General features: G+C 37.6%; 1 protein-coding gene across 1 annotated transcript; it reads left to right on the top strand.

Moving 5' to 3' along the window:
* The first annotated feature begins 5562 nt into the window (after nt 1-5562).
* On the top strand, nt 5563-7664 carry LOC116215195 (NAC domain-containing protein 79-like). Its single transcript, XM_031550808.1, has 3 exons — nt 5563-6026; nt 6180-6457; nt 6864-7664. The coding sequence occupies exons 1-3, from the start codon at nt 5834-5836 to the stop codon at nt 7476-7478; spliced, it is 1086 nt and encodes a 361-aa protein (XP_031406668.1). The 5' UTR covers nt 5563-5833; the 3' UTR covers nt 7479-7664.
* The last annotated feature ends 3818 nt before the right edge of the window (nt 7665-11482 follow it).

Consider the following 11482-nt stretch of genomic DNA (forward strand, 5'->3'; position numbering starts at 1 on the left):
GTGTAATAAATCATAAAATAAAAATAAAAATTGGATGGACAAGACGTGTGGCAGTTTTTCTAGCGCACGAGGAAAAAGAATTGCGCCACCATGATTCAAAAGAAGCCACGTAGAAAAACATATATAAACCTACATATGAATATATATGAAGAATTATGAACCAAAGATTCTCTCTTTTTATGTAAATATAATGTCACGTCTCGAAGTTAGGCAGACTTTCATGTTCGAATTTCCAATCAGTCATTTAGTTAGCTTTTATTTTCTTTTTCACATAAGGTGTTGAATGGAAGATTTGGGAATTTCCCCCCAAAACGCCGCAAACCTTATCCTTTGTTCCCGAGTAAGCCGACTTTCTGATGGAAGAAATCTCATTTTCTTTTGACCATTTCTTATTTAAATAAACTTCTTGACGCAGTCTCACAATTGTCATGATATTGGCAAATCGAGGTTTAACCGAGGGTGTTTATTCATTGTGAGGTAATCAACTCGACCGGAGAATGAGATTTTTTTTTTCAGGAATTTTCATTTATTCAATTAGATGTTTACGAAGAATATGAATAAAAAACACATTTTTTTTGGAACTAATTGTATATAACTAGTAGATATTCGTTCGGTTATTCTTTTTTTTTTTCGATTACAAATGAGACTTATGAAACATAAATTTGATAGATCATAGATATGTGCGGAAAAATAAAGAGTTATATACTATTCTCCTCGCGACTTCTTAATTGCAGGTCGAAAGCGAAGTCATTGCATCAAACTCCCTTTTCTAAGATACTGGGTATGTTACATGGTTTATACTATACATGCACAAGATGAAGTTGATGTCTTCCTCTTGGTAAGATATTAGTGGCCCGTTTGTTTTCAGGATTAAAATAATAAAAATTTTAACTTTAATTTTAACTCAACCCACTATACAACAAAAATACATATTTCCCAAGTTAAAAATTTTAACTTTAACTTTAACTCAACACACTACACAACATTTATCCATTTTCACAATCAAAATCAAAATTATTTTAATTTTGAAATAAAACGTACGGTAGAGAAAGGGTACTCATTTACTGGTTTTCTGAAACAAATTGTACTTACCATCCGATATTTTACAATGCCATATGTTTCGGATCTCATGCAAATTTGTACGAATTACTGATCCATTACTAACATATATATCATGCAAGCCGACACGTGCAGAATCAGTGTCATGATTTCCATCACATTTGAAGGAGCAATTATCATGTGAGTTAAGAAAGATGATTATCTATATATATCGTCAGCTTCACGAGATTCTCATTGTCAGTCATCTGACCGAATGAATCTGGCAGCTGTAGCTTTGGTCGGGTTGGAGGAGCCTCCGCAACACTGCCTCGTGTAAGAGCAAGAGAAAGAAACCCCAGATAAGGTAAAAACCCGAGTGGGGTTAATTAATAGTGGTCAACTCTTGGGTTGGATTGAAAAAACTAATCAAGGTCGGGTTAAAAAGCTAAATTGGTAATCAAGAGAGGAGATAATACAGTAGTGCATCTTTCGCCTGATAATCAAGAGGTTTTAGATTCGATATCCAGTGGAACTATCTGTGTTCTTTATTAAATATTTAGAATTTCTATTTTAATGTATTAGATTCGTTGGCATTCCTTATAATTGAAAAGAAAAGAAAAAGCAAAATTGGCTTTGGGCCTCGTGAGGAGGGGTCGATCACTTGTGAGACTCCGACTGGCCAGAGGGTCAGATCAGGAGCTATGATTGGGTGCGGCGGCACTATCATTTCCTTTTCTTCTCCCCCTGCAGCTGATGTGGCAGATTCGGCCGTTGACCCTCACTTCCTAAGATCTGAACAGTCGGATTTATTCTTCCCATATATATATATATATATATATAGAGAGAAAGTGAGAGAGATTGCCTAGACGACTGAAATTCCTCGGATTGACAGGCGCGACACGTGTCGACTCATTATTGAAAGAATGATTGAAATGGAAAGGTCACATACGTCATTGGGCTTTTTATAGATGGGATGCCCCATCCTTTTATAGCCACTTACTATAATAGATGACGATGGTGGTGATTTTAGATGGCCTCTCGACCAATTCCATTGAACCTCTATTGAGGGAGTTTAATTTCCGGGGGGCCTTTTTTTCCTCCCTCTCTCGATGGATCGCATTATCGTTTAGTTGATAAGATCGATGATTATCATTACGAATTGAATATCCATATTTGCAGAGATTTGCAAATGAATCCTGAAAAGGTTGATAATTTGACGGTACAAATACGTTGAATTGAAAGGTAAATTATGTATTTGGAGCCTACGTATACCAATGGCGTAAATGTTTTCCATCAATCGAGCTAGATTTTAATATTCCGCATCGAACCATCATTGTACTGGTGGTGTGCGCATGTCAAAATCATGAGATATACAACACTAACTTCAATATTTGTGTACAGTGCGTGCCCGTGAACGCGAGTAATTTGTAAGTTGTCAAGAGCACATTTAGCATATTCTTAGTAAATGCACAATCCCCACATCCATCAACTTAATTATATTTAGTTGCATCCGAGGGACTAATTTAAATGATATATGCATAAATCAGAGGAAATTTTAATGTAACTGAAATCGCAGTTGATGATTTTTGAAGAGCTTCGCTTTCATTTCCGTGACTCGGACCAACGTCGTCTTGTTTGTGTTTCAAAGAATGGAGGTATCATTTATTTCCCAAGAAGGTTCATGCGTATGGGGATTGAATAACTCTTTTGCTTCGGATGTAATCTCTTATCTCTTCATAATTGCTTATGAATTGGTAGAAAAGGGCAGTGCTTAAATTAGATAAAATTAGACGGGAACGAGTGTGAATTCCGAACCTAATTTTTGCATCTCACATTAAATCATCGCCACTCATTCCCTTCACACATCTAAGATCTCAAATGGCAAATGAGATATCATTATGCATTTTGAAGCAATTTAAGCCTTAGGGTTCTAAAAGGAGGAAAGACTTCCCCCTTTCACCATCTTTTCTCCGCATACACAGTTAATGGAAAATCTAAAGAGTTTCCCGCCGATTAAATTCCCTCGATTTTTCAATCCCAACAACAACCTCATCACATCTACAAAAAGTCAAGGGTTAATTAATTTTCAATATTAATAATATCAATAATGCCAAATTTTTATCCATTTGAGGATGAATTTATGGATGCGTGCATTTACATTTATGGGGCCTATGATATGAGATGATATAGATTAGCTGACTATTTAGCGATTATTTGCTAGATATGTACATTCGTGCATTCAAAGTTTAACGTGGAAACCTGCGCATCGATAGAGCTAGAAAATTTCGACAATCAATAATAATTAAGCTATATATGATACATTTGTATACGATACCCTCAACCCGTTCATAATTCATATCTTTACTTCCAAAGATTCATCTTCTACCCATTAATATGCAAAACCTGGAAGTCTCTATTTCACGAAGGTACGTAACCGCATTCGCTATCGTCTCTCTCCCTCTCTCTATTATTATTTTTTTAGCTTGAAAGCTAATATATTACCTATTGCCATATATAAGACTAATAATTTAATTTATGTGCCTATATATGGCCATAATTGTGTCACGAGTGGTTATTCACTGTGACTAATTTTAAAATCGAGCACCGAATGTCTGACCAAGTATTTAAACTTCTTACCCATAAAAAAAGTAACTAAATTTCTTGTAATTTATTCTTTGTGCTTGGCAGCTAGTCTCCATTAAATTTTTCAATTTTTTTTTCCTAATATCAAGTTGGATCCATATTCTTATTTTATCAATTATTAATATTTTTCTTCTTGGTCAAACAAATTGAATTCCATAATTTCAAAAACAAAATTTCACATAGTACATTAGTTGACCATCCCACGTACACACTTACATCAGTGCATTGGCCATTCATACAAGTGCCTTCTTCTTTTTTTTTTTAACATAGTCAAAATAATTCTTAACACGATAGTTAAAATATATAGACAATTCCTATCACATGCGCGTATAGGTAAATTTGGGATTTTAAAAGGTTAATTTTAAGGAGTTACTGAAATTTTAATCACAATAACTGTGTATATCATGCCAATCGAATCTGCATATAAATCAATCACCCGGAGAAGAAAAGGACTGAAAAGCTGGTGGGTCTTTTTAATTATTGGATGTCACAGTCCATATGTGATTCTTATTTTGCCTATGCATTTCTTTTTTATTCAATTCAGGACAAAAAAGTTCTCGAAAATGCATGCGATATTTAGGATTTAACAAGTATATATAACAATGTTTGTTGTACTGCTTTCGTTGTGATATTTCGGGACATGGTATAACATGCCTTCATGAAATATCAATTTATTATTAATTTTTCTCCAGCCAAAGAATTGCTTTTATGCCTCGAAGATATATATTTTCAATACGTCTCTATGGGCTATTTCGGTCAATTTGCACTAAATACAAACTTACAATTTCGGCCTATTTTGATGCTGGAATGTCGACTCTTGGATTATGCTTCATGCATTCTCATAGCTTTTGCCCTCATCAGGTAATTAGATATATATGTTCTATCATGTGAATAAAGTAATTTTCTTTCATTCTTTTTTATTATTATTATTAATTTGGTGTAGGTATATTTTTTAATATTATAAGGACAACGAAACCTAGATAAATGCATGTGCGATATATAACTCCTGTGAAGCAATTAATGAAACAACCAATACACATCAAATCACCGTTTGTCCTCTCATACTGTGTATGACGATGATAATTTTCTAATAAGCTAAAAAATAGACAAATAAAGTGCCAAATTACACAATTGCCCACTCATTGCCAATTTGTTGCATATATATCCTTATCTTTCAATAGATTTGCGAAGATAACCTTATCTTATTGATTTGTCACGAAATGCGCATCTTCATCGCGCTTTACCGATTTCCTTGCTCAGAGCCCGCCTCGATCTACTGTCAGACGGTTGGAGTCAATCCAAAACCTGCAAAAACGAGAATTGCCTAACAATACTCCATTGCTTCACATAAGAGGGCTCTTTGGTTGTCGGGATTCATCGATATGGATATTACTGTAACGTAACTTTACGTTAAATTTTATAATCACCTATTGTTTTAGTAAACATATATGACCACACAAACATATTCGTGCCCATAATTATAATGGCGTTGTAATGTAATTCCTTCGAGATTAATTGTGGCGGACGGCGATGCCTAACCTGTAATACTGCCGGCAATTCATTATCTGTTATGTATGGCTCTAAAATATAAATGACGCTGATGGTCGAGAGAGAAACACATAATTAAGCCATTCGAGCACGAGAAATATCCCTTGAGACTATAAATGATGGGATAGCCATTACCTCAAAGTGTGTCGTATCATGTACATTATACATGAATGAATGCAAAGTTGAGCTGATTTTGGGCGAGTCAAATAGTGGGAAGAAAGGGGTGGAATTATTACAAAAAGCTAAAAGAGAAAAAAATTGCCAAAACGACCTAACAAAGGTTGCCTTACATCCCACGTTTCTCTCTCTCTCTCTCTCTCCCTCTCTCTCTAAAGATAAGTATTTAGGAGCTCTCTGCTCCTCAAAGTCCTCTTTTTTTTCTCTTAAACCTCTCCCCTTTTCATATTTGCAGCAGCTCCTCAGCTCCCATGGTTTCTTCCCTCTATTCATCTTCTCCATGAACCCTTTCTCTTTAGCTTTTCCTTAGCACCTCTGCATCTGAGTTTGTCCTCTGCTTGTGTAAAGTTGTGATCTTTAGGGGGTGAGGTAGAGTTTCTTGATTGGAGGGGACAAGGGTTTAAGGCGGAGTTCGGGTTCCGGGTCGATGGAGATGGAGAATGTTCCTGGGATTGGAAAGGAAGATCATCGGATAGACCTGCCCCCTGGGTTCAGGTTCCACCCGACCGACGAAGAGCTCATTAGTCATTACCTGCACAAGAAAGTAATGGACGTGAACTTCTGGGCGAGCGCCATCGGAGAAGTCGACTTGAACAAGTCCGAGCCTTGGGACTTGCCCAGTAAGTAAACTGCTAGTCTCCATTGAACAATCAATACTTAAAAAGATCGGTTCTTCTTTTTTAATTGACTGAAAAAAAAAGATTCTTTTATTGTATTTAATTTTGTTATTGGGCAACGAGTTTGATTGGTTGTTGTTGGTGTATCGAATGAAGGGAAAGCGAAAATGGGAGAGAAGGAGTGGTATTTCTTCTGCATACGGGACCGGAAGTATCCGACGGGTCTGAGGACGAACAGGGCGACCGAGGCAGGGTACTGGAAGGCGACGGGGAAGGACAAGGAGATCTACCGGGGGAAATCGCTGGTCGGGATGAAGAAGACGCTGGTGTTTTACCGCGGGAGAGCTCCGAAGGGCGAGAAGACAAACTGGGTCATGCACGAATACCGGCTGGATGGAAAACTCTCCCACCAGTATCTCCCGAAATCTGCAAAGGTACGTGTCTTCTTAGTTCCCTGTTTTAATCTGTTCCTTTCGGCTCAGCTGAACTTTGCCGATCATCATTGATCAACGGGTGTCCAAGTCCAATCTTCACAGTGCTCGAACGATCAAATCGGGCCGCAGATGGCACGGCTCAATGTTTTTGATAACTCTTCTATGTTCTCCGGCTTTGTCCGGTTTCAATTCCCGTTATCTATCTTCTTTTCGCTTTTTATGGATTGACTCGATTTTCTTTCATTTTTGGCATGCATTGTTACCTTCTCTTCTTCATGTCCTAAACTGAAATTTCGAACTTCCCCATAGCCTAGTCCGTTTTGACGTGGCAATGAGTTTATCGGCTATCCGAAATCTTTCATCGTGTGAATGAAAATTGATTGTTGTCTCCTGAATTGTTATGCAGAACGAATGGGTGATCAGTCGGGTTTTCGAGAAGACTGCGGGAGGAAAGAAGATCCATATTACGGATCTTATGAGAGTTGGATCTATCGCGAACCAAGACTGTCCTGCTCTGCCTCCATTAACGGACTCTTCGCCTCAAACTACCAAGGCGGAACCCGTGCCGGAATCTGCAGCCTACGTGCCCTGCTTCTCCAACCCGATCGAGAACAAGGAACACACTGATCCTCTGTTCACCAACATCGATCCCCTCTTCTCGGTCTCCTCGAACGCGAGCACCGTCCCGAGAGTTCCGATCCTCGGATCACTTTACTCCGGACAACCCGTCTCCATTCCTCCTAACCAGGAATACCCCGGTCCCGTCCTAATGCAGGAACAGTCCATCCTCCGAGCACTTCTCGAGAACCCGAACCTCAAGGTGGAGAGGGAGATGATCGACGCCTCACAGGAGGTAGTGCTCGCAAGCAACATGAACCATCCCGAGATGTCATCCGTCGTGCCGGGGTTCGATTTGGGAAGGAGGGTGGCGTTTCGTGATCAGCATCAGCATCAGCATCAGCAGGCTCCGTCAACCTCAGCTGCTGGGCCATCAGAGTTGGATTTTATATGGAATTATTGAGAGGAAATTCCTAAAAAAAAATTAAGTAGATAACAAATATGAATTTGCTCTGTTTCGGCAGCCTCAACTATTGTTGTTGTCGTCATAAACCTTATAATGGGGTTGTGTGGGTCTCTTCGTATAGATTTTTCTAAATCAAGGAGACTGAGTATGATTGATGAGATAATGAAACTTATTTCATAATAATTTGAGTCCGACCCATGCTAACCCAATATGCATCGGCTGACCCTACGTAGAATCCCGATCAGGCACACCGTGCATCCGATCAGCACATGCCGGTTCGCCAACAACCGAATCCCGGGTTCTGGCTCTGGGAAGAAAAGAGAAGGGTGAGACATGATATTTGGTTGGTGACTAACTGATCTTATTCTTTGGGGTGACTGGCCTTTAAAATTCAATTTTCAATGGTTACATCACCGGTGAAATGCCCATTTTCATTAATTTATTTATAGATTTATTATTAACTTTCCAATTATTTTTTAGATATTTTAATCCATTATCTAGTCTAATCCACCCCTTTTTTCTGGGCAAGTGAATGAAGATTTTTTTTTTCACAACAAAAGGCCAGTGAGTACAAGAGAAAAATTATAAAAATAGAAAAAAGGACACGCCGGATGAGCGCAGTTCAATTGGAGTAATTCGTTAGAATTCTGATTTTCTACCTTTTTATAATAATTTTATATGGATCCCGACGAAAAGTGAGAAGAGGATTCTCTCTCCACTGTCCAATGCTAGTGATCGAATGCTCCTCTAATAAATTTTGAAATCCGCACTGGAATTAAGTCTTGCCACTATCGACATCGCAGTTTGCCAAACGATTAGTGAAATTTTTTTTTTCGATTATAATAGGAAGCTCGTAACCTAGTACAATAAAATAAAAAAATTTAAATAAATGGGCACGGATAGTCTTACTAATGAGAATCGAATCTGAAACGTTTAAATTACCGGTGAGGGTATTAGCCACTGCACTACATCTCTTTTTCGAAAATATTATATTTCAAAACAGACAAATTCATCTCTCTCTGCCTCTCTCATCACCTGTGCGTACGGTGCGAGAAGTATGTTTTAATAATGTCTTGAAGGATTCGTATGGAAATAATGAAAACCAAGCCCCCTTCTCTCCAATTATCCACATTTTTTGTAATCCCACATGAAACCCACGCTACCAATTTTATATTCCAAGCATTTGACATCGATACGCGCAATATAGATTGATTACACTCTTGTTAATTTTCATAATCTTTTTTAATGTATTTTCTAATCATATATATACTTATCCCATAAGTATTATATATAATACGTGATGGATTCGATAAGTTTATGCATATACTTTATTTTGGTAAACCGATTTGAGACACGCGACGGGGCTATACTTCGACTCTTGGGACAAATTGAATGTTAGTTTCTCCATTCTCGTATGATTTTAAATCATTCCCGGATGAAATGTATATGTTCCTAGGAATGATAATATGCAGTTCCTATGCAACTTCGTATCACTCGATTATGTTAAACGAGAGCTATATTTATTGAAAGGGAAAAAAGAAGAAGAAGAAGAAGAATGAGTACACAGATAAAATCTTACTAAGAATGCACCATATTGAACAAAGCTACCATGAAAAAAAAAAAGCACCATATTGAACATATTCATAAGGCAAATTACTTAGAAAATGTTAAAAATAAGCCGAGCAATTAGAGCTAAAATATTTCCACCTATTCGTTTTACCCCTCGAGTCGAGTTTTCACCTTCTCCTAATAGAATCAATAATATCTATCGTTGTCACTGGTGAAATAAGAAATGCAGCTCCAACAATCAATCTAAATAATCAAATTAATTATACAGCATGTACGTAGAACGGATTAAGAAATTGATTTAGATAAATATGACATTCTCGAGAGAGGACTTTTTCCTCGTAAGACTCGTGCGGGTTTTCACACCCGTTACGCGTATCAGGAACGGGCTCTAAAGAAGAGCGCGGTTGTAATCAACTCGATCATTTTATGAGCAAAACTCTAACCGAAGATGACAAATATAGATAAGAGAGTTGCACGAGCATCAAATCCAAGTTTTCATTCTCTTCTAAATGAAGAAAAATGCCACTTCACTCGTCATTTATTGCCCCGTTCATTCAGCCATGCGATCCGACATTCCGTTTCGAAGCTGTAATCCCTGCCACGATGATGTGATCGGAATTTTGTGATGATTTCTTTTCTCTTCTTTCGAGCAAATTGTTCACATTTTTCATTTGGCCTGTGACCTTTGATTCAAAACACATGAAGAGAACACACAAGCGTGTTTGTTATGCACGAAATTACGAGGTATTATCAGTTTATTTTGCGCCGAAATTACGAGATATTTTCTTGGACATTTATAGCACATGTAAATTCTATCTAAGCGAGTATAATTTGTCAATCACAACCTGTTTCGTGATTTAATAAAAGACGGACTTAACCTCGAATAATTCGAGTCCTCTACGACATGATCCTTAACAATATCAAAATGGGGAAATTTTAATTCCCGTTGTCGTCTTTATCGCAAGAATTTTGTTGGAGTCCTCTTCTTCTTCGTACATCATAATTTTATCTTTATTTTTATTTTTAAATTATCCCATGAAAGAACTGCTCACCAATCAGAATGGCTACCTCACCCCATTGCACGTAGCAACATTTCTTTAAATCATTTCTATGACTATAAGATCCACTTCAGTACGAACCTTCTATAAAAAAAATTTAAAAAAATCGATAGGATCGAACCGTGTCCCTATCGTCGCGTTAAATCAACCAAACATTATTACTAGCAATATTTCTTCGTCCGTACCCCACCTACAAATGGCTATATGTATTCTATCGAAATCCATATGCTCTCTCTTTCATGTATGTATCTGTACGTCTTTCAGAATATACCCATTTTCATCGGTCAAAAAATAAAAATCACAACGAATTACATGTAGAGAAAACTCATCTTTGCTATAATTCAACCCCAATTTGTTCCATATTCTTTCTTTTAGCATTATTAGTAGTAATACACGAGGAATTCATTGGGAAAAAAAAAAGCGATATATTTTAAAAAAGACACACACACACACATATATATATATATTAAGTAATAATCTAAAATTCGAAAATTCTTTTAGCAATAATATAATAATAATTACTCGTTTCCAGGGGCAAATGCGTAATTTGGAGGGGATGCCCACGAGTTTTTGGTTGGGTGCGGGTGTCGTGGTGGCCCACACCGGGTGACGTCCGGGTCGGACAGAGTTGGGCCTCTTCTCTAACGGCCGACACGTGGGCATGTGGGGGCCCGCCGTTGAGTTCCCGAGCTGGCGAGCGAGACACGCGGTTCAGGTGCTGCTCCCGTCACCCTTAGCCCAACGAAGCGAGACCCCCTCACCTATCAGGAAGCCGCCACGTTTCAGAAAAAGACAAAACAGCTATTTTGATTTTATTATTTGATTTTTATTTTTATCATTAAAAGTATCTGGCAGGCTTTTATAGCGACATCAAAGATTCCGCGTCCCATGGCTGCGCGTGAATTTTGATGAGAGAGAAGATTATATAAGATATGCTATCTTCGAAAAAACATATATCGAACGTTTTGATCGACCATCGAGTCCTATCGAATCTCAACCGCTGTATTTCCGATGCATCTACACTTGCTTGTGCACATGGAGTCGCCGCAGCTTTCGTGATTCGACAAGTCATCACACCGCTTATCTCACGAACAATACTTTATGCGAGTAGTCGATCAAAACGTTTGATAGGACTTGATAGGACTCGATGATCTCGAATTTATACATGATGAGAATAAATTTATCGTGAAGAAACAATGTTTTTTTTTTCAAGTAATTTTCTATTGACAAATTATTGAAGTCATGACCTATCATAAAATTGAATGCAGTTATATCTTCTCCTTCTTCCTTTTTTTTTCATGAATATACATATGCAAGGATGGATTATATACTTGTACTATCTACGCGGAGATGAAGAGTTTTATACATAGTTTG

This window comes from Punica granatum, chromosome 7, assembly GCF_007655135.1.
Source record: "Punica granatum isolate Tunisia-2019 chromosome 7, ASM765513v2, whole genome shotgun sequence".
NCBI lineage: Eukaryota > Viridiplantae > Streptophyta > Magnoliopsida > Myrtales > Lythraceae > Punica > Punica granatum.

Bases quoted from the DNA above. Each gene is read 5' to 3' on its own strand.
- LOC116215195 (XM_031550808.1), top strand. From the start codon at position 5,834: ATGGAGATGGAGAATGTTCCTGGGATTGGAAAGGAAGATCATCGGATA. The intron at 6,027-6,179 runs GTAAGTAAACTG...TATCGAATGAAG, and splicing joins CGAGCCTTGGGACTTGCCCA to GGAAAGCGAAAATGGGAGAG. The intron at 6,458-6,863 runs GTACGTGTCTTC...ATTGTTATGCAG, and splicing joins ATCTCCCGAAATCTGCAAAG to AACGAATGGGTGATCAGTCG.